The 22352-nt window shown below is 49.6% G+C and overlaps 1 protein-coding gene across 4 annotated transcripts; it reads left to right on the top strand.

Annotated features, from left to right (window-relative positions):
• The first annotated feature begins 592 nt into the window (after positions 1 to 592).
• Positions 593 to 21098, top strand: wizb (WIZ zinc finger b). 4 transcript variants are annotated; one of them, XM_047327971.1, is made up of 17 exons: positions 593 to 1064; positions 1626 to 1787; positions 1885 to 2092; positions 2430 to 2505; positions 3377 to 3510; positions 3622 to 5286; positions 7612 to 8064; positions 9069 to 9452; positions 11623 to 11769; positions 12206 to 12763; positions 12838 to 13290; positions 13407 to 13913; positions 14070 to 14639; positions 14737 to 14948; positions 16919 to 17171; positions 17588 to 17753; positions 18194 to 21098. In XM_047327971.1, exons 2-17 carry the CDS (start codon positions 1698 to 1700, stop codon positions 18579 to 18581), a joined length of 6264 nt encoding a protein of 2087 aa, XP_047183927.1. In that variant the 5' UTR covers positions 593 to 1064; positions 1626 to 1697; the 3' UTR covers positions 18582 to 21098. The 4 variants fall into 4 exon arrangements, with proteins under 4 accessions (XP_047183927.1, XP_047183926.1, XP_035471021.2 ...); XM_047327970.1 differs by having other exon boundaries at positions 594 to 1064; positions 1623 to 1787; XM_047327972.1 differs by lacking the exons at positions 593 to 1064; positions 1626 to 1787 and having other exon boundaries at positions 1972 to 2092; positions 2432 to 2505.
• Positions 21099 to 22352: the final 1254 nt, after the last annotated feature.

Raw genomic sequence — 22352 nt, 5'->3', positions numbered from 1 at the left:
TGATAAATACTTTTGTGGTTGAACGCAATTATTGTATAAGTCACTGTGGACAAAAAGCGTCTGCCAAACGAATGTAATGCAATGTGATTTCAATTCCCCTGATCTAAAGTCTCAATATCGTTTTCTTCTTTATTTCTTTTAAAGTTAAGTTTCAAGGATAAGAGAAATTGAAAGTTGGCCTTACTGTAACCACACACTCGCGTGGTCCCACCTGCGGCCAGCAGAGGGAGCCAGATGACCACGTTATCGCCATTGGCGAGCGGTTTGTTGATTTCCTGCTTTTCGGGGAATGTTGTCGGACAAACGGACAGTGAGACATGTCCCACGGCGAGGGGGTGAATCTGAAACGTGCTTTTAATACTTTTTATTTTATACTGGAGCTTAATAAGTGGGCCAAATGTAAACTGCAAACTGAATCTATGCAGGCACAAATGACACCTAACACTGTACCTGAAAATATATGTATATATATACATGAAATAGTGTCTGATATTGGTAAATGTTCTCAGTATGAACACTGTTCAATCTTTTATATTTTTAAAAAATATATTTTATATCTTCAAGATATGTGAAGTGTCAAAGTAGCGAGCTTTAAAAAAAATAAATTTAAAAAAACATACATGAGCACATGCCGTATTACAAATAAGGATTTTAGTCGTGTTCATTTGGAGAAAGAAAATAAGCACTAGTAAAAGTTCAAGTGGATCAACTCGGGGCCCCCCGGTGGGTTCACCTCCAAACTCTCGCCGTCGCCCTCCCCGTCGACGTTACGCACACGCAGCCGTGGCGTGCCTGCGAGCCGAATAACATGGAGTCGTCCGCCTGGCATCTCCGAGGGATCCGCGCGCGGCGCCCGAGCAGCGACTAGGAGAGCAAGTTGCCCCCTCCCCCCCCCCGCCATGGGAGCGGAGGAATCCCCCCGCCAGCGTCGCCTCTGGGGCGTGAAAAGCTCCAGCTCCGTCCCGACGAGCATGACGACCGCCGCCTGAGCAGCCAGCCAGCCCTGTCCTCCACCACCACCGCCCCCCACCCCCCCTGCGATCCGCACAACCAGGCCGATCACAGTGAGTATTTGCACGGGGAGGGGGGGGGGGCGCACTTCATGGGCGTTTTGAGTGTGAAAAGGGCGCATCGTGCGCGTACGCGCTGTTCTTATACTTCACCTGACAGCGACTGGATCGGTGACGGACGCGTCCCCCCCCCTCCCCCGAGCCAACAAGAGGCCATACCCGCCGGGACACCTTGGTGCACCCGGACATTCCCCCCGGCAGCAGGGGAGGAGATGGGCCCTGAATATAAAGGCCACTTATTTATGTAACGGGTTTTTGGGGACGCAGCGCTCGGTGCGTTTTGAAGAGCAGACGCGTTGTGAAAATAGGTCAGACAATACGAAAAAACTGCAGCTGGCAGAAAATACTGAGGGCAGGCCCCAAAAAATAACAACACAACAGGCAGACTGCAGATTTGATACTTTCAGACGGTCTGGTTATGCGTTCTGCTTCTTAATGCAATCAGATGAATGGTTTTTTTGGGGGGGGGGGGACTATATAGAGGTGGTCTGTAACTATTAGTCTAGTAAAAAACTTTTTATTTTGGTTGAAGTGTGTGTTCGTGTTTTCCAGAAGAAGAGGAGGCTGCACGATGTAGGCAGGCTGGTCACCAGTGGGACTCCATCCTGTTCTCTGGGGGGGGGGACCATGGAGCCGGAGGGGCCGCTAACCCCAGGGACCAGTTATGGGCCCCCGCCCTTCAACTCAGCACAAACCTTCCTCAGCTGCACCTTACAGGTGAGAGACACGACGATCGCGCTCGCTCTCGTCTCCGTCGCGCGACGGCAAGATTATGATTGTTCCTTTTTCCTTAAAATTGTTTTCTCGCCCGTAGTCCTCGTGCTCTCCGAATGTGGGAGACGGGCTGATGTCCGCCAAATGCCCGTGGGGCCACGCTGACGGGGATGAGGCCTCGGCGCAGGCCGAGGGCACGCAGCCCAGCGCACACCCGGGGAGGAACGCACAGAGGAGATTCAGGTCCTCAGCCTTTCCCTCCTCCCTGAGCTGGGACTCCGACTCCGAGCGGGAAACGCAAGATGATGGTAAGACATGGTCCAACATCTACTGGAAACCTGTTGCACGCTCCTCAGGAGCAGCACAGCAGCGTTGACAATCTGCAGCAGAGCTAGAAGTAGAACTGAACTCAGCCAGTGCACCTACTGTATCGTTGTTGTCCTCCAATCGCTTTGAATGTCATTCAGTCCGCTTGTAGTCAGAAGTCTCTCATCGCTCTCTCCCCCCCTCTTTCTCTCTCTCTCTCTCTCTCTCTCTCTCTCTCTCGATGTAACCGGAGTGTTTCTGTGAACGTGGATTTTTAACTGTGGAGCCGTGAAGTGATTGTGTCTGTGCTTGTGTGTTTTGTGCGCTGTTGCGTGTCAGAGGAGGAGCTACAGCACTTTTCTAACCCTCATGGTCTGGCTGCTCACAGCCCAGGATCCCCGTCGTCCCGACTCAGGTGAGGAGGAGGTGTAGGGGGGAAGAGTTGGCGACTTGTACTTTGGCAGGGGGGGGAGTAAATACATTTCGATTGGAGTTATTGATACCACTCACACATGTGTCCGTTAGATATGAAGCTACAGCCGTTGCACAATGCCTGGAAACGGGGAAGCTCTGGAAACTCGAGGGCAATAAGACCTGTCTACCAGTACATCTAACATTCAGTAATTAACACACTTGCCGCTGTTTGTGTGAATTTGAACGCTGCACCAGTTTTGCAGTTACATATACACCCCAAAACCGCCTCCTACACCCTCTCCCTACCCAATTCCACTTTGTTTGTGTGCTGTAGTACCGCATCAAGCCTAATAGTGGGTTATAAAACCCTACAACAATAATTCCTTCATCGATGCTGACTCAGGAACAAACGGCAGACACGAGAGTGGTGTCAACCTTTAATCCAGCTCTTGAGAGCTCTCCAAAACGTCAAAGTATCGAATCCAACTAACTAAACTACTAAACTAAAAGCGTCACTTTTTTATTTCCCGACACATGAAATGATGATCAATGAATGACTGCCTACAATAAACACACTCGCACGTTGTTTCTTTTGTTGGCCTACAAGTAGGCAAACTTAAATAGACAGTGCCTACACTATTCTGGAATCAGTGTGAAACATACCATGTGTATATTTCTAACTACGCTTCACCCAGTTTGCTAATACGCACTAAGTTTCCTGAAAAAATGATCAAGGACATGACCTCCTTGTCGTATCGGCGCTGAGAATAAAAAACTTTCATCTGCGATGAATATAATGCAGTGAAATTACCATTCGCTTGTTCCAAATTCAAATGCATGGCTTTGTTTCTCCTCCGTCCAATGCTGTCCAGACTTGATAGTGAAGATGACCCAGAACCTGAAAAACTGCGGCACTTACATAGTAAAATGGAGGAGGGGCGCGACGACGACAACGAGAGCACAAAGACAGAAGAGTCGACTACGGCTCAGCTTGGCCTGGCAGAATGTGAGTGCCATAAGGAAGAAACAAAATCCGCCTACACACTTTGTATCTCTCCTTTGTTTGTTTATTCGTAAGGCTCCTTTCATTCATAATCCCTCTATTTTCTCTTCACAGTGGCAGACAACAAAGTCTGGAATGTATCTGAGGGAGCCGAGCTGTTTCTGTCCAAAATGAAACCAAAGGGAGGTTGTTGCCAAATGGAGGAAGAGGAGGAGGAGGAGGAGGAGGAGGAGGAGGAAGTGGTCAACCGTGAGGGAGGTGAGCGAGCGAAGAGGCCCAGGGGAAAGGAAACCAAGGAGTCTGAGAGAGATGTGTACACCTTCCCGGGGGACTCGGACCCCGAGAGTCCCCCTCCTGCACCTTGGGCTCATTGCACATTCGTCCAGCGGTGCAGAAAGAAGAGGGTGCTGCTCAGGCCTTTCTCTGGACTTGGCACCTTGAAGCGCACATTGCCTGAGTCGGGCCATCAGGCGGGAAGAGTGAGTCTCCCGAAATCCCCCTCCTCTGAGATGGCACAGCTGGGTCAAGGTGGAGGGGTCTACGATTTTGAGCAAGTCGGCTTCGGAGGGGGAGCGGAGGAGGAGCCGCTCAAGTTCCGACAGCGAGGAGCGAAAAGAGACGGGGAGGAAGAGGGCGGGGTCGAGCCAGCTGGAGAAATCTTCACCTGTGTGGAATGTAGCATTTACTTCAAAAAGCAGGTGCACCTGCAGGAGCACATGGTCGAGCACTGTCAGAGTGGTTCCGGGGGTGGCAGGCGTGGAGGAAAGGCCGGCCGCTTTCGGTGTACTGAGTGTGGATGGAACCTGCCAAGTCGACTCGCGCTGGCAGACCACCACAAAAGCCACCAGGAGTCCCGTCTGAAGATCCTGGAGGAGATTGAGAAACTGAATGAAAACGAGACTCAGAGACTGGACAGTAAGGTGGCGAAGGACGTGAGCTCAGAGTCAGTCGGTATGCACGATACAGCCCTGATTCCCGGCAAAGCGTCAGACCCACATGGAGTCACATCTCCGCCTCTATCCCCGGCCCCAGTTTCAACACAGGAAACCCACCCGGATGCAGCTCTTCCGAATTCTGTTCGATCCCCAGCTCATGCCCGAGCTGCCTCTGCCTACCGCCGCCGCTTCGTCTGCACCAAGTGTAACTTCAGCACAAGAACCTCCCAGGCACTGGCTAATCACTCAAAGACCCACAACAGGAAAAGAAACGCTCCCCAGGCCGTCTCTCCGCCTCCCGGTTCACCGTCATGTCTAACATCTACTTGCCTGGCCTGCGGTCATTGTGCCTTCCAGACCTCAAGTGAAACTGCACTGAGGGAACACCAGAAACTCGCTCACTCCGGACAGTTCTCCATCAGTGGGGCGCCGGATGATGGGACCTGCCAGAGTTCAAAGTCTAATGTGGTTGCTGGAATTTCTAAACCCGCCCTTAATTCCGACCCCCTCTCCGGGTCTGGATCCCTGCCCGATGAAGGGATCCAGAGCCAAGGCCAACAGGGGCTCAGTGCGTCGGAGGACGGCACGGCACCAGACAGCGCCCCAGCAGCAAGTCGGGTGGTCTTCAAGTGTGTGGGGAACCGGAGATTCAGCAGGAGAGGGAAGGCTTGGGCCGATCTGGCTCAGTTTCCTCACAGACTGGACGACGACCCGCTCCCCGGGAGTGAAGAAGAAGGGGAACAGGATGAGTATCGCAGCACAGAGCTTGACAGCGAAGTGTCCGAACACGAGGCCAGCTCACCTGGCGGAGTGAGACGACGCATGAGAGCGCGATCCAGCACAGGTGAGGTTCTCTGTCAGACCAAACACTCTGTAGCACAAGACCACACTTTAAACTCTGCGGTGGGACCAAGTCACCAAGTTTAAGGTGTTTCTATGCAAATTGACTTGTTTCCCAAGTCTCAGTTTCTGTTATCCATGCACACAAAGAAAAATATTAAAGCTGCATTAATCAGTGTTTATATTATAACAGTGGATCAAATGATGACTATGTATAATGAGAAAAGGTGTGACTTGCAGGGAATGGCCCATAGAGAATGACCCTCTTCCTCTGCAGTACCCCCGGCTCCATGGAACGTTTTTAGCATCTCATTGTTTGGATTTCTTGCCCGCAGCTTAAGTGTTTTGGTTCGCTCACTTTAGCACTGGCCCAGCAGGCAGCTGTTTCCATGGTAACTTTACTGTCCTCTGTGACATAACCTTGAAAAAAAAAAAACAACTTTAAGAATTTTAACAATGGTTTATATAAACGGAAAATCTTTGGCGGAAATCTTGATGTGTTACCATAAAGTCATGTGCAAAGTTGTGGGTAGTCTTGGGCCTGTCACAAATGAAGTTGATTTACATTTTTCTTATTTAAATGAAAAACACGTACAACCCCTGCAGCAAACAGACATTACAAATTAGCCTTTTCTTAAATGTTAATGCACAGGTTTTTTAAATTCATGTTTTTGGAAAAAAATATAGAGGAAAAAAAACAAACATTAATTGTGATAGAAGTCTGGTGAACCTTCAAACCCTGTTGACTCATTAGGACATTTAAGGCAGGTCAAGCATTGTTGCTTGGAACCGTCAGCTGATGACATTTCCAGAGTAAATCCTCTCACTCTTCAAACCTTGTGGTGACACAACAACTTTGACCTCCTCTCCAGTAAGTAACTAACTGAGGACCATCTAGAACATCTAGTTTGAAAATTCCACCGTGTGAAATGTCAATAGGAAATTGCAGATAAGGGGAATTGTGGAAGTCGAGTCATGTTTTGGACTCTGCACGTCTGCTGGGAAGAAAGGCAAAGCAAGGCCCTCCGTTTGGGGGGGACAGCAAAGGAGCTGCAGGAAGGTTCAGCCGACACGGGAGTGGTGGTGCACTGTTCCACGAGTCGTCAGAAGGAAACCTTATCTGCAACCTCATCCCAAAATTCAAACATCTGCATTCTGAAACATATGGAGAAGCCAGAGATGTTTTGGAAATAAAGTGAAGAAGTGGGAGGAAAGAATGAACTCCATTAAATCTCAGTCAATTCTGGATAAACAGTAAATGTCAAACGGTCTGTCAGGAGACTTTCAACCGCTGGTTTATCCAGATGTTGCTTCGCAGACTTCAGGCAATGATTTTTTTTTGCTGTTGTCAAGAGGTCACAGGTCAGATTTCCCTCTGATGGCTCTTCCATGTAGATCCTGTTTGTGCATCAACGCTCAGCCAAACCTTGCGGCTCCTTAACAGTCATGTGGGGTTTCGCTCTGCGCGAGCGTGTAACCCTTTGAATTACTGTTGGATTCTTATGTACCTGGTAAATAGAAAAATAAACGGTCCTGGTCAGCCGAGGAGAACACAGCACACACACACCCAGTCATCCTATAACAGATAAATAAAAATAAATTAGCAATCTAGCATGCTATGCTAGCTAGCAGGCTAAGCTAAGTAGCGTTACCGAAATGCTTCCCGTACATCGTACACAATAAGCCTTCCAGTGTGCATAGCTACATCGCGACTTTCTACACTAGCATTTATGTATCAAGGCAAGTAAATTAAATAATATTAAAAGAAATGATCAAAATGTGCATATGACTGGGTGCGATCCAACATACCAATGGCACGCTCCTCGTGAACTAGCACAGCCCAGTCACGTACAAGTGCATATATCTACGGAGAAGACGCCCACTGACCAATCACAATACAATAAAATGTCAATAAAACATCTTTGAATCGGTTGCTATTCAATGACAAGTGGAATCTTATATAACTCTGTCACACTTACACTGCATTTAGTAAAATGTCATACTTCTTGTCCCATTACACTTCTTTGTTCCCATATGCCAGCAATCAATTTAATATGTACAATGTGATCATTGCAAATAGGTATTCTGGTTAATGGTCGAAATTACAAAAATAAAATGCAAGCTGTAATAAATCACGGCTACTCTTTAAAGTGTTGGATATGGTAAGTATGGTTGACACAAGGTGACCTTTTACGTGTGCGACAGAGAAGCTCTACATGAGCTCTCACCTAAAACCTGACATGCACGTACAATATTTATTCTACTACTGGTTCAGTTTGTGTAGGATGTGTCGGTTGGTCCAAGATTGATTTTTGTCTTTTCTTTGTAGATGACCTTGCAACACAGAAGAGTCCTACGTTGTCGCTCCCGCCTAAGAAGAGTGAGAAGGATGAAGACAAGCAGGAAGTGGAGAGAGATGGAAAGCTTTTAATTCTGAGGAGGAGCACCCGGGTTACCTCTGCTCCCGCCGAAACCGACAGCGACGACGACGACGGCGGCGACAACGGCGGCAGTGACGAGGAGCGCGTGCGACGTTTCCTGTCAGAGGGCCTCTTGGATGAAGAGATTGATGAGATCGACGAGGACGACGAGGAGCTCCGGAGCGTGGAGAGGAAATGCCCCTACTGCCCCGATCGATTTCACAATGGCATCGGGCTTGCCAATCACGTGAGAGGCCACCTGAACCGAGTGGGTGTCAGCTACAATGTGCGTCACTTCATTTCCCCCGAGGAGGTCAATGCGATTGAGAGGAAGTTCTCCTATCAGAAGAAGAAGAAGAAAGGTCAGCAGCTTGTCGCAGGTGTTTCTTTAAGCTACACGGATATTGTCTGGGCAGGTTTTGTTATCCTAGCAGACGATGCGCCCCCATTTTATTTGTCTTTGCTTTAAAATAATACTTTGAATAATGAACCTGATCTAGGGTGTGTGACAATAACACGGTCCAAGCTGAAAAGTATCCCGCAACTTTGCTGACATGTTTGAAACACTTGTCACCTGCTTTTAGAAGTGGTTGTTAAAACATAAAGCAATGGTTCCCAACCTGCGGGTCAGTGCCCCCTCAAGGGACACAAAATGAATCTGAAGGGTCACAAAATGAGACAGTGAATGAGAGCAAATGTTTCCGCTACAGAAAGTTAATTTCTTTCATTACTGTGTAAAAATATTCAAATAACAAAAGAAAAGACTACAGTCATGCTAAAAGCTGTTGGTGCTTCCAGCTAAATGCTAACATGAGCATGCTAAAATGATAATGCTTAGCATGATGGCAGCGTGCGCGGTCCATCCGGCTCCTGCTAACGGTTCTTGAAAGTAGATTTTTAACAGATATGATGATCATGTTTACCACATGTGTTAAGTTTGTTTGTTCACGAAATACAAACTGAGCTGAGGCTGATGTGAATGTCACTGCGAGCTGATCATGACAATAGAGGAAGAGTTTTGGATCATCAGTGTTAGGGCAATTCATTCTGAGGGGGATGTGAATTTATCAAATTCTGTCTCAATCCATCCAATATTTGCGAAGACATTTCAATCAGAAACCATACATGTCGACCTGCTGGTGGCGCGACAGAGAAAAAGTAATCGAATCACCGAAGTCAGTAGGAGTCATCCTCTGGGAACAACGAATGTCTGTACAGAGTTCACCCAATAGTTGTTGAGATCTTTCATTCTATACCAAACTGGTGAACCAACCGTCCCAGAGCGACATGGTTCCGGAACTACAGCTTTACGGCACACTCAGTCACATGTCTTAACTTCTTCTCATATTTCCCGTCCTCCTCACAGTCGCCAACTTTGACCCGGACACATTCAGTGTGATGCACTGCGAGTTCTGTAGCGCCGGCTTCGACACCCGCGCCGGCCTGTCCAGCCATGCCCGGGCCCACCTGCGCGACTTTGGCATCACCAACTGGGACGTCACCATCTCGCCGATCCACATCCTGCGGGAGTTGTTCTCCAGCAGGCCCGACCTTGTCATCCCGACGGCTCCCCCGCGTAGCCTCTGCTCTCCACATGAGGAAGGGGAGGAGGACGAGGAGGAGGGGGAGGGGGAGGGAATCGCTCGAGTAAAGCTCGAGGGGGAGACGAGCGAAAGGCCGCTGAGTGCTTCCATTTCTGGTGCGGTGCCCTCGGCGTCTCCTCAACACTGGAGGAAGGAGGAGTTTGATGGTAAGTTTTCATCCATCCTTAAAAGTAGTATTGTGCCACGCTGAACTTGCTTACTGGTGTGTTGCCCTTCTGTTGGTCGGCTATGTCTTTCATAGCTGTTACCTGGCGGTGACCCTGTTGTTGGTGTTTGAACTTGGCAAAGGGTACCAAGACCCACTCAGACTATTACAAATACATAATGAAGTTGCTCGTGCTTGTTTGAAAATGCATGTTTGTTTCACTCTGAGCGGGAGAAAAAAAAATGGGGCCGAGTGATCTGGGTGATATTACTGTTATTACAGCCAACACTCTGTTATTACTGATATTACAGAGTGCTTGCTGGTACCTCTTTCTTCAGGGCGAGCGCCACTTTGGCTTAGACCTGACCGAGTGAGGACATTTTTGCACAAGTAAAAAAGGACATTTTGGAGCGGTCGTCATTTTGTGTGTAAGGGGCTCAGACTTTGGTTTTGGGGTCAGAATTGGGTATGGGTCAGGGTAAGAGTTAGGATTAGGTATTTGGTTGGGATGGTGGAGGGGCCTGGTAATATATTATTCTTTCTGTCAGTGTCCTCACTAAGATAGAGGTGTGTGTGTGTGTATATATGTGTGTTGAAGAGAGTGTGTGAGAGAGAGAGAGACAGAGAGAGAGAGAGAGAGAGAGAGTCAGTCCCTGATGCCCGTGGTAGATGTGGCACTCGGTGCATTCATCCCAACCTCCGCCTACCACTCGATTGGTCACGCCTTAGCTCGGCGGCGCATATGGGGGCAAAATGGCTGCTTCCACCTCCCCGCAGACCCAAACAATAGCGGAAAAGCTGTCCGGCTCCAGCCGCCGAGAGTCCGATGCACTGCGGCTGCGGACCGGTGAGTACGGCGCGCTCTCATTTCCCGTGCGCCGCGTGCGCCCCGTCGGATCGCACGCGGCGGCGTCCCAGTGCGCGCGTCACCGCCGCATCTTCTGTCACACTGGGGCCAGACAACAGCCATTAAAGAAAGAAAGAAAAAAAACAACCCAACTCTTTACCGTGCGGGAGCGCGTGAAGGTGCAGGTAGCCCCGTGACACGCATGTCCGAGGCTGTGTTATTGTCTCCCCCCCCCGCCCCCCCCCTTCGTCTCGCACGCGCGTGCGAAATTTGCCCTGCTATTTTCCCCCAGCTCGTTGTGCCACAGTTTGTGTTTCCATCACGTCCGAGAGAGAGAGACAGAGAGAGAGAGAGAGAGGGTGTTTTATGTGCACGTCTGGCATGTCGTCCAGAATTTGCACTGCTGCAGGATCTGTAAAAAAAAAAAAAAATTACCTCCAGTTGCCCAATCCTCGCCATTTTACTTTTGCTTTGATTTTTTTTTTCTTCTGATGGAGGCGCGTGCCCCCCCCCCAGACCACGAACTATCAAGTGGGGTATTGCCCGGGGCACATGGCAACTTTGTGGACCGAACCGGCCCGGTCGCATAGTCCGCGATCTGATTCCAACTCATTCCGGAATCAAGCAAGTATAGCCTACAATCCGAGTGTCACTTTTACTGTGGAACTCTTGCTTCGTCGTTTCACAAAGTCAAGTTCGCGATGTTGCCACTTTTGATCCCCCCTTTTTTTCTTTTATAAACCCCCCAGTAATTATCCATCATCCGTCCTCATTACGCCGCGTAATGACGCTGCGCCCCGAGGTGTCACACCGCCGCTCCTTTACAGTCAAGAGATGAACTGACGAGCGCAGAGCCGCCCACCAGACGAGAGAAAGGGGGGAAAAAAAGAAAAAAGCATTGTCTGTCTCCACGTCTCTTTTTGATTTAACGATTTGTCGCAGAAAATGGCACTTTTTGTCCCCAGGAATGCCCGGCTGCAGGGGAGACTGCCGCGTTCGCCTCGTGCAGCGGCGAGGCGAGCACTTAGATTTTTTCCGACAGGGTTTTTCTGATCATCAATTGTTTCCATGCATGTTGCCTCACAGAAGATGTCACAATTATGAGATGCGCTATTATTGCAGAGACTGAGACCTTATTTTTGTTGCTCTGAGTCTGCATTCATTCTCAAGGTACTTTCCAAAAAAAATTCCTATGCTTCAGAAATGCTGACAGAAATCCAATCTAGGCGTGAGGCGCATTCCTTCAGACGTCTTCGTTTAATTTGAGGTGATTTATTATCGTGCAGCCACTTTGATCGGCGGATTCCGTGCTTGTGTGTTTCAGGGGACGAGGAGGAAGCAGCCGAGGAGGACGACGATGAGGAGCCGCAGCTCCCAGCTCCGGACGGCGTGAGCTCAAGCCCGGGGAGGACGCGGCCGTGCAGCGCGGAGAGGGACGGCCTCTCTCCCGAGGAGGACGCGGACACCAAGGGTGAGCGGGAGAAGTGGCTGACCCCAGAGTGTTGACAAGGGATTGGATTTGCTACGGCGAAGCCCCTTATCGCAGCTGTCGCTGGAGAAATTGTAAAACTGACCTCGGGTCAGCGCTGAGGCGTGGCAAAACTCCGCCAGACACGGGTTGTCCCCGGGGAAATCCTGAGAGGCAGACGGATGTATTTAGGGGGATAATAAAAAGCGCCTCTCACACTGCGCCGGTGTTCCTGCAGACAGGGTGAAGATGTAGACAGGAAGGGTAAGTGAGGTGACACGCGTCCTCCGGGAGATGTGTGGCCTCTAAAAGAACCCGAGCCACCTGCTGTTGCTCTGCAAACTTTGTGTCGAGGCTGCGTTAACAGAGTGTCAAAGGCGACCGTTATTTTAAAAATCGCCTTCAAACGTCTCATCAGCTGCTCTTGTGTCTTTCGCAGACCGCAACTTGAAGTGCGAGGTGTGCGGAGCTCAGTTTGGGACCCGACGGGGACTGTCCAGCCACGCCCGCTCTCATCTGCGCCAGCTGGGCATCCGTGTCTCGGAGAGCAGCGGGGCGCCCATCGACCTCCTCTACCAAATTGCCAAGGAGCGCAGTGTGGACGGCCAAATAGGCTCACCTCTTCCGGGGCCCCTTTCGGCCAAGAACCCCTCCGCTCCCGCCCCGCGGAGAGATGAGGATTTAGAAGACATGGACTTGGACGAGAAACCGCTCCCGCTCTCCCTCCTGTCCAAAGCGGCGAAAGCGGCGCCGCCCTCGTCGTCCTCCACGCCCGCACCCTCTCCTGGTGCCTCCCCAGCTCCGCATCTTTCGGGCTCCCCGTCCTCAGTCGTGAGGAAAGCCCCCATCTCCTCCCTGCTGCCCGTGTCTTCCCCCTTGCGCTCGCCGGAGCACAAGGCCGGGGGAATGAAAAGCTTGACCTCTAACTTCTCTGCCACAGTCACAACAACCAAACCCCTCTGGGCACCGCAGGAGAACGATGCTCCTCTCAACCTCAGTAAGTGTCTCTATCTTCACCAGAGTCTGTCTCCGAGAACGCTGTTAATTTGTTTATTTCTTCTTCACGCGCAGCACTGGAAGTGGACCCCAACAAGGACATTGTTTGCCAGCTTTGCGGTGCCTGGTTCGAGACGCGGAAAGGCTTATCGAGCCACGCACGGGCCCACCTGCGGCACTTTGGGGTGGAGTACTCCGAATCCAAGGGCTCGCCCATCGATCTCCTGAACCAGCTCATCGATACCGACGACTTCAAGCACAAAGCCAATGCGTTGCAGCTTGACGGCCACGCAGATCCACGAGGCCTCACCGCCACACTCTCCTCTCCCAAGCAGTCCCTGCTGAGCCTCTCCTCCTCCCCCCCGTCCTCCCTCCTCTATAAGGTGACCACGGCTGGAGGCGGGTCGACGTCCAAAGCTACCTCTTCCTCTGCCTCGCCTTTGCTCGGCCCGCCCGCCAAGCGTCTCAAGTCTTCTTCCATGCAGCTCTTCCGCCTGAGCAGTGGTGAGCTAATGGCCCTTCCACACAGTAAGTGCTGCCTCCTGTTTGTATAAAATGATAAATTCTCCACATAAAGCGGGGCCTTGCGCATTTGTCGGATAAGGTCTAAAGCTCTTTTCTGTTTCAAACTATCAAACTCTCAGGTGAACCTCCAAAGGAAATAGGCTGCGAGTTCTGCGGGGAGTATTTTGAGAATCGCAAAGGGCTCTCCAGCCACGCCCGCTCCCACCTGCGCCAGATGGGCATTACTGAGTGGTCCGTCAACGGTTCCCCGATTGACACCCTGAGGGAGATCATCGCCAGACGGGGCCTGCCCTGCGCCCTTCCTCTAAAACCTCGCAAAACGCCGCCTCCGTCCTCTCCGGGACCCCCCCGTTCCCCTCTGTCAACCTCCTCCTCTCCTTCAGCCACTCTCCTCAGTCGCCTGCCCTTCGCCTTTGCCCGCCCCTCCAGTCCTCCGCAGCCCGCCGTGTCCAAATCGAGCTCGGCGCCACCGACCTCTTCCAGCGGCCTAATCCTCAAGATGAAGCCTGAGCCGGTGCAGCTGGAGGTCACCACGCCTGGAGCCGTGGGGAGATCTGGGAGCTTCTCCACTGAACCTCTCAGCTGTAGCTGGAGCAGCACTGACAATGTGTTCCCCCTCAACTTGGGTAATTTAAGTTACTTATTCAGAAATTAAAGAAGGCATTTTCGGTGAATTCACTAATTTACAATCTTGCTCGATGAGAAGATTTGTGCGGTACGCCTGTGCCGTTGTGTCTGAATGTTAAGTATGTTCACAACTTTTCCCTCTGGTCCCTCCTCAGCCATGGCCCATGAAGTGGAGCCAACGAGGGATATTCGCTGTGAGTTCTGCGGCGAATACTTTGAAAACCGCAAAGGCCTTTCCAGCCACGCCCGCTCCCACCTGCGCCAGATGGGCATCACGGAATGGTCCGTCAACGGCTCGCCCATCGACACCCTGAGGGAGGTGATGCACAAGAGAGGGGGCGGCGGCGGCGCCTCCTCGGACCAGGGAGTGAAGAAGGAGTCGAGCCAGGGGGCCAACAGCCCCCGATGGGAGAACACCGGGGGCGCCGGCAGTTCAGACGGTTTGGGTTTTTCCGGCTACCAGTCGTCCAAATTCCGTAAATCTCCCCTCAGTTTGCTGCAGTCGGGGTCGAGACTCCACAAGCAGGGCCTGGGGTCCCTGGGCCCATCTGCCTCCACACCTGCAGGGAAGTTTTTCCGGATGTCGCCACTGGGGAAGAGGCCCCTGTCAGAGGAGGCCCAGTCGGTGGAGACTTCCAAATCGCATCAGCTTAAACCCTTCTCGCCCTTGCCACATGATTTCTCCTACAAGAGAAAGCCCTCCCCGGACAAGCATGGACACCGGGGTGAGTCGTTCTTCTTGGGTTTTAGTTTTGGTTTTTTTCGTGATTATTATTCTCCCTTCATTCCCCCCCCCCCCCCCCCGTCTCCCGTGTCTTCCAGACCCCAGCTGCGAGTTGTGCGGGTTCTACTTCGAGAACCGCAAGGCTCTGGCCAGCCACGCGCGAGCCCACCTGAGGCAGTTCGGCGTGACCGAGTGGTGCGTCAATGGATCCCCGATCGAGACGCTCAGCGCGTGGATGCGCAGCAGGCCACAGAAGGTTTTGGAGATGCACCGTAGCTACATGCAGGGGAACCGCTCTGCCCTCAAGAAGGTGAGGGCTCACTCGCTCATTCATTTTATGGTAATAACTCAGTGCAAGTGTTTATTTATTTATTCAACATGGCGAGCGCTCGGGATTAACTCGGATGTTTCTTCGGCCTGTGACACTCCAGCGAAATCTAGTGTTTCGTAGCAATTTTTCTCTTAAGAGGAAAAAAAAAGGTAAAATATCAGTGGAAGAACTTGAGCAGCTATACAATAAAAAGGGGGAAAAAAAACCACCGTGCTACATGTCTGACACTCACTCACTCACCTGTCTCAGAATAGGCGTGTTTGGAGATCTAACGCTCCTCAGCCGGTGGCTCGACAGACATTTTGTGCCTTGGAAAGCTTCAGACGGGTTGTCTAACAGCTTTGAGCCTCGCTGTGGATCCTGTGTCTTTACACCCAGCAGAAGAAAAAAAGCACTGTCGGTACAGATGCCAGAACAACTCGGCTATTGACTTGATAGTTGCCATAGTAACCAGGGTTCCTGGCAGCTTATGTTTCATCTTCAGATAAATTATGGTGTGCTGTTGATAGAAGAAAAATGTACGTGTATTTTTTTTTTCTTCTTCTCCTTTTCTTTATTTCCCTCCTGAATTAGTTTCTGGTGCATTTGCGTCACTGTCACACCTTTTCCCTGAGCTGTGATGTGACACACATACAGAACGGATTACCTTTTAAATGTCCTTGTAATCATATTGTTAAGTATTTTTTTCATACTGGAAAAAACTAGGCTGCATGTATTGGACATTTACCCAGACATCTTAGGCTAAAGCAATGGATGATGGCATGTTTGGAAATATACTTATCCATTTATAGACAATCTTTTGATTAGTGCATTTAAATAAATTAATCTGCAACTGTTTAGACAGCTAAGTAAGAATTTTTCAAGCAAACATGCCAGAAAATCCCAGGCACCAGTGTCTCAGGGAAAAGGGTGTGTGTGCTACTTTTATGGCTTTGGACTGGATTGTTTATTGGAAAATATCGTCTTGGCTTTCAAAAAAGTGTGATTGGCTCTCCTTTTGCTATTCTTTCAACATTTTAAGGGCAAAAACATGAATTTGCGAAAAATAATTGGCAGATTAATTCATGACCAAAGTGGTTATTTGTTGGACTGCAACGAGAATATCAGTCACAGTTGCGCAGAACCCATTGTGTATGTCTTCAAAAGTTGTTTTCTCCCCAACCAACAGACCAAAGCCCAAAGAGATTCAGCTTATGATGATGTAACACAGTCAAAATTAGAAATACTCACACTTCATATGCTGGAAAACGATTATTATTTCATTGTGAAATAATGATCATTCATTCACATTCATTGTGTGTTAGTTTTGGTGAGTTGCAGCTGTAATACGCAGCCAGTTGAACAGCTTGTAAATAATAATTTAGGTTTGACAGTGACATCCTGGCCAATGTGCATGTTATCCTCACCAGATCCGCGTCTAAACCTCGACCTGTCCCACTTTTGGGATATGTTGGAGACCTCATTCAGGGAGATGTTTCACAGATTTGACAGAATCGAAATCACAAAAGATGACGATGCAGTGGAGAGCGGAAGGCATTGGAGGTCTGCCCAATGCGCATGTCACTTTTTTGTTTTTGGACATAGGAATGTCAAACCACTGTCATCATACAGAATGACAGCCATTTAGTCTTTCACACTTGAGTGTGAACTAAATACAAAAAAGAAAGGTTTGCATTTTCAATAGCTCACTCATTTATGAATTTATTGACATCAAACCACCTCTCATGTGTCTGTGACATCCTCTCACAACTTTCACAGCTGTTAGTGTGGGAAAAAGGCCTTAGCAAATCCATTAGCATCCTTATCAGTGAGCATTTTGCTTTAACACATTATTTGACCTTGTTGGTCTTTAGGCTTTGTTAGTTCAAAGCTCGCGCGGTCGCTCATCAGTCAGACCCCCTCGGGCTGCGTCAACGCACTCTCATCACACCCTCCCCGTCTCACCGCAGAAGGCCGCCTCCACCTCCTCGTCCTCCTCGCAGTGGTCGTCTTCTTTGGCCGTGAGCCTTCTGCGGCCAGCGAGCCGCGAGTTCGGCCAGGGCTCCTCCAGGAGCGCGGAGGGCGTTGAAACTCGCACCAGTCCACAGGCCTCTGCCATCAGGCCCGGCCGCGGCAGCAGTCCCAGTCCCTCGCGGCTCGCCGGCGGCCTCCCACTTCAAGCACAGGTGGCGCGCAGTGAGCTGAACGTCCGCCTGCCCAGAGGTGAGGGAGCATTTGGCCTATGTTCGCACTCAGCCATGTACACATGCCTGCATGTGTCATATGCCCATTTTTCCAGAAATCGTAAACTACGGAAATTCTTGGAGGTATACCTGTCTGAAAACGAGACTGGAGAAAATGACTGAAATGTTCCGACTATAGCCACAGCCGCTTGTTATCCTTTATTTCCAGTGACAGTTTATTTATTCACACCAGTTTGGCTTTAAGTTAATTATAATTGTTTATAATTGTTATTTGAATAGTAGTGAAAGATACCAACCTTTACATTTTACATGTGATGTAGCCAAGATATTTCATGCAAAATCGACCTTGCAAGTCCATAATTAAATGTTTGAGTGTTTTGGTGCGTCTCCACTCGGCGCCCAACCCCTCCATTGTCACCTCCATCCCTCGCCAAGGTTTCGAGCGACGGCCCTTGAAGCACCCGTCATGTCCAGACGGAATGGAAAGAGACAGCGGCCCTCCCAAGCCCCCCCGCACAGGCACGGTCCCCGCTCTGGTGCCCAAACCACCTTCCTACCCGCTGGTCAAACTGGTGGGCAAGTTCTACACCCTGAAGTGCCGGTGAGTGAGAGATCAGGGTTTTTCCCAGAACCCGAGACTGAATGTTCAGGGATCTCAGCACTAGATATTAATGAGACAGCTGCATAAATGGAACATTCTGGCAAAACTTTTTTTTAAACAGTCCTTTAATCCCCGAGCAGCGATCGCGACCCACACCCCCTGCTGAACGCTATAGTGCTGATGCACTTTATAGAGAAAAGTGAGCCGTTTGGGATTTTCATTCAACAGTGCTTAAGCTCTGATATAACCGCAGCGCAAATGTTTTACCGGAATCGTTTCCTCCTGAGGGAGGCCCTGAATCTAACAGCATCAGATTGCATTCGTAGTTCTTTGTGTGAAAACCTCGCCGGGGCCACAATGGCAGCTGCAGTTAATTTGCAGATTAACAGCGGTGGTATTTTTGTTCCCGTCCTCAAGCGTGTCTCCTCTGCCGGCGTCAGGTTCTGCGAGGTGGAGTTCCACGGCCCCTTGTCGGTGCAGGAGGACTGGATCAGACACCTCCAGCAGCACATCCTCAAGATGAACTACAACAAGCCCGCCGCCCCCAAGGCGGCCCCCGCTGAACCCCCTGCCCCGTCTGATGACCTGCCCCCGGTGCAGGCCTCCGCCCCGGCCTCCGCCTCTACCTCCAGTACCACCTCGACCGCACCTGCCCTCGCCCTCGCCCTCGCCCCCGCTCCGACCCGCACCACAGCACCCAACAGCCGCTCCTCAACACCTGCCGCTGAGTGTGCCCGCACCGCCACCGCCGCGGAGATCGCCAAGGTCTCCGCGGAGCAGCCCACCCTCACTCCGACTCCTATCCCCCCCCCTACCCAGATGGTGTAAGCTCAAATTCATCGCTCACTGTCATTGTTTTCTCCTGACTTTCTACACTTTCTTTTCGTCCATCTGTTTTTTTAGTTTGTTTTCCTTTGGCCTTCACAGAGCGTTGTTGTGGGGGAGTGTTTTCCCCTCCAAAGAACCCTCTGAGCCCCAAGCACCTTTGAAGCAGCTTTTTTAGCCTGTTTGTAAGTCCCCGTTACCATGGCAACAAAGCTCTCCTGGCTCTTTTATTGCACACCGGGGATTGTGGGAACTGTCCAAGGTTATGAGGAGAGATGAACTAATGTTTTGCGTTCCCTGTTTATGTCGCGGTGTTGATTTGGACCGTTTGCCGCACCTCTCCTCCCGATTTAGGGGTGAATCAAACTTCAATTCCCCTGTCCGTTACAGCGCCCCCCCCCTCTCCACCCCACCCCAACCCCCGGAGATTTAAATGATGAAATCATCCCAATCTTGTGGTTGAGATTTTAAAACATGTGGTAACACTAAGTGTTAAAAAAAAAAGAAAAAAAAAAAGAGGCACTTTTACCGTTGACATTGTCACGCAGCACTTACTGAAATGCCCATTTGAAATGGGTGGAATTTGACTGATTCTGATTGGTTAAAGGAGCAAGATGCGGAAGCACACCCAAAAAGGGAAGGTCCCCTACTTAACTTTATGATGTAATTCTTTCCCCAAAATACATTTATGTTTTTGCTTGAATGTAGCTTAAAGCACCTATTAATATATATGCACACATTCGCACACAATCAAACATATGGCCCCGTGTTACTCGACCATTGAAGTTTTGCCTTTTACGATGTTAACTACTCCGTGGTTTGCTGTTTGCAGCACACGGGGCTGCTGTCGCGTTGCTTTCTGATGTTTGAGATTTGAGAAGTGGGGCCATGGAAAAAGGTTCGACGTCGCTCATTTCGAGTTTGTTTTTTTCCATTCGCAGTGTTGCCATTTCCTTCCTTCCTGCCATTTTCAGTGTAACCCAAATTATTATTTATTTATTATTATGCATCTGAATGTGGTTAAGCTAGGTCATTTTAAAGCTAAAGTAGATCTTCGGAATGTTCAAAAGTAGGTCAGCGTTGCACTTTTACCCTCGTGCGCAATCTGAGTGTCTTAGTTTGTTATGTCTGTGTGCATACATAGCCAATGTGCATTTGTTTCCCACTTGAGAGAGAACGACCGAAGTAAAATTGCTTGATAGGAAGACACGCCCCCTCCCCCCTTAGCTCAAAGTGAACTAAATTACGGGGCCCGTCTGTGTGTAGTGTGGGTCAGGACTTGTATGCATCCATCATCGTGTTAGGGTGTGCCAAAGAGTCTGTTTACTTCCTTGTCTTGCCTCTGTAACAGCTGTTTACATTGGACCTGATGGTGGAGGAAACTCTGCACAGCTATCGAGGTTCCCCAAGGCTCCACACCTATCAATGGACTGAACCGGCGGCGATCTGCGCGCACCGCCGGGTTCCCGCCCTAGTCGGGAAAGACTCGGGGCGACTCGGAGCCGCTTCATGGGACTCGTGTTGTTACTGTAGGGTTAGATTATTCCAATTAACCACGAACACAACCAGTCAAACTCTCACGAGCGGTCAGGCCGCAGTCCAAACACAGGAGCGCACCTGACCTCGGGCTCCTGGGGGCTTGAAAGTCTGCGTTCCGTGTCTTTCTACATTGCTTCAGAAAGTGTGTTCGCATCGCCGTAGAACTGAAGCAATAACTTGAGGGTCCATGTAGGCTGATGAACTTTTTCGAGTTTGTTCCAGTGTTTGAAACATGACTGTTCAATCCAAACGATACCCCAACCCTTTTATGGAGTATAGATACATACCATATAACTACATGTACTTAAGAAACTGTCGACGCTAGTAGAGCTATCTGCAGTTCTAATAGCAAGGTAGTTTAAAAAAAAAAAAAAAATTAAGTGATCTTAATTCCTCTGGTGTGATTTGATTTCCAACTTTGATCTGTCTTTTTTTATTGCTCTGTGCATTTCTGTATTTGCAGTCCTGCAAGGTGAATCTTAGAGTATTTTTTATTTTCTATCCGTTCGTCTCTCCGAGCTGAAACTTCGGTGCTGGTGAGAATCTTGCCGGTCAGCGAGCTGGCAGGCGACTGAACGTGAGGGAAACATTGTAATGTGATTGTCACGTCCTGGTATCAAAAGGACTCTAAGAAGCAGGCCTTAAAGGGGACGACCGCTTCGCGCGGCGAGATATGACCCTCCCTCTGCATTCACAGAGTAGCGGACGCTGCGGGTCTGTGTGACTGCGCGAGGTGTGAACGAGGGGGCAGGTGCCATGGAGGTTCCCCTTTTAAGATTACCTGGAAAAGCCTCAGCCGGTGTGACCGGCCGCTTTGTGTGTACGTGTGTGAGCGAGCGAGTGTATGAGTGTGATGACATGACATGACAATGATGACGACGATAAAAAAATGCAGTCGAGGGAAGAACTGTACTGTACACAAAGGGGTAAGTTTGAAGCGAATCAACTCCAGAACAAACAATAAATGTGATTTCAATTTCAGACGCCGCGTCGTGTCCTTTCGTTGTACCCTGATCTGAGAACGACCGTCGGCGGTAGGTCCCAGCTTTGTGTGCAAACTCTTGGGTTGAAATGGTGGTTCGCCACTAGGGGGAGCTACAATACAAGCTTCACGTTCCATGGTTTGACTTAATTAGGAACAAGATTGACCAAAATGTTGTTGGGCTAAACCACACTGCACAACTCACCATGGGTTCACTCTGTCCACCGATGGCGTCCTCATGATTTTCTTTATTCCAAACGTAAGGGTTTCCATACCACGGGACCATGTGGGGAGCAGTGTCCCTGTCATACAGGAGGCCAACTAGTGCTAAATCACCGGTATACTTACTAATACAAATAGTCATGAAATGTTGACGGTAGCTGCTTTTCGTTCATGACGTCTTGACGGACAGACTGCCAAACCCAGATGCCACTTCCACGGCCGATTCTTATTAACCCTGAAGTGTCTTCAAGTCAAAGCAATAATTCTGATCGATATAACCTTATTGATTAGAATTATAGAGTTCTCCAAAATTGGCTCATCAGAGTTGCATGTACAGTATATTTGAAGACCTGCCCACTGGCAACAGACTCCGTGACCTCACCACCTTCAGGCTTCATTGATTTGAGGTCAAAGGCCAATGGACAGACAATATATAGCGTCCACGTAGTGGCTTTAATTCTATAAAAAGTATGTTTGGATCAATTTTACAGATTGAACTAAAGCCGATTCCTGCGTTTGAAAATGTGCTGGACCCAAAGTGTCCTTTGTCCTTTGTTTTACTTGGACGTGCCGCTCCCGCACTCATCCAAGTGGACATCTGTGGATCACAATCTTTGGTTCCCCTCAGTTCATCCAGTGATGGGAAACTCTCTAAAATAACAGCACGGGGAAGGTGGAAGAGGCTCCGAGGGACCACAGACACAAGTTTATTTCGGCAACATCCAAGTACCACGCACCACTGTTGTGTACCTTAGCAAATACTGTGCCAAAAAACAATTCTGCAGCCTCCTCTCTTAGGTTTAGTTTAGAGTTTACTGTGTGTCATCCAAAAACACAAGGTTCGTTCTAACCTCAACGCGCGTCTCTTCAATGTAATGTAGCTGCAAATATTTTCATTGGGAGTAATGTGGAAAGTGTCTTTGTGGTTTTTCTTGATTTTAAAACGAAAATTCCACTCTGCAGCTTCGAGACACCTGCGTCAACCCTCGCCGCCAACGTCCAGAGCGATTCCCGACTTTGCTGGTGACAAA

The sequence above is a fragment of the Scophthalmus maximus genome, chromosome 17 (assembly GCF_022379125.1).
Source record: "Scophthalmus maximus strain ysfricsl-2021 chromosome 17, ASM2237912v1, whole genome shotgun sequence".
Lineage (NCBI taxonomy): Eukaryota > Metazoa > Chordata > Actinopteri > Pleuronectiformes > Scophthalmidae > Scophthalmus > Scophthalmus maximus.
The sequence above is the reverse complement of the archived record's forward strand: the minus strand, read 5'-3'. Positions and strand labels throughout refer to the sequence as shown.

Excerpts from the sequence above, each read along its gene's own strand:
- wizb (XM_047327971.1), top strand. The coding sequence starts at position 1,698 with ATGGAGCCGGAGGGGCCGCTAACCCCAGGGACCAGTTATGGGCCCCCG. Across the intron at positions 14,949-16,918 it reads ACCGCTCTGCCCTCAAGAAG|AAGGCCGCCTCCACCTCCTC; the intron begins GTGAGGGCTCAC and ends GTCTCACCGCAG. Across the intron at positions 17,754-18,193 it reads TTCTACACCCTGAAGTGCCG|GTTCTGCGAGGTGGAGTTCC; the intron begins GTGAGTGAGAGA and ends TGCCGGCGTCAG.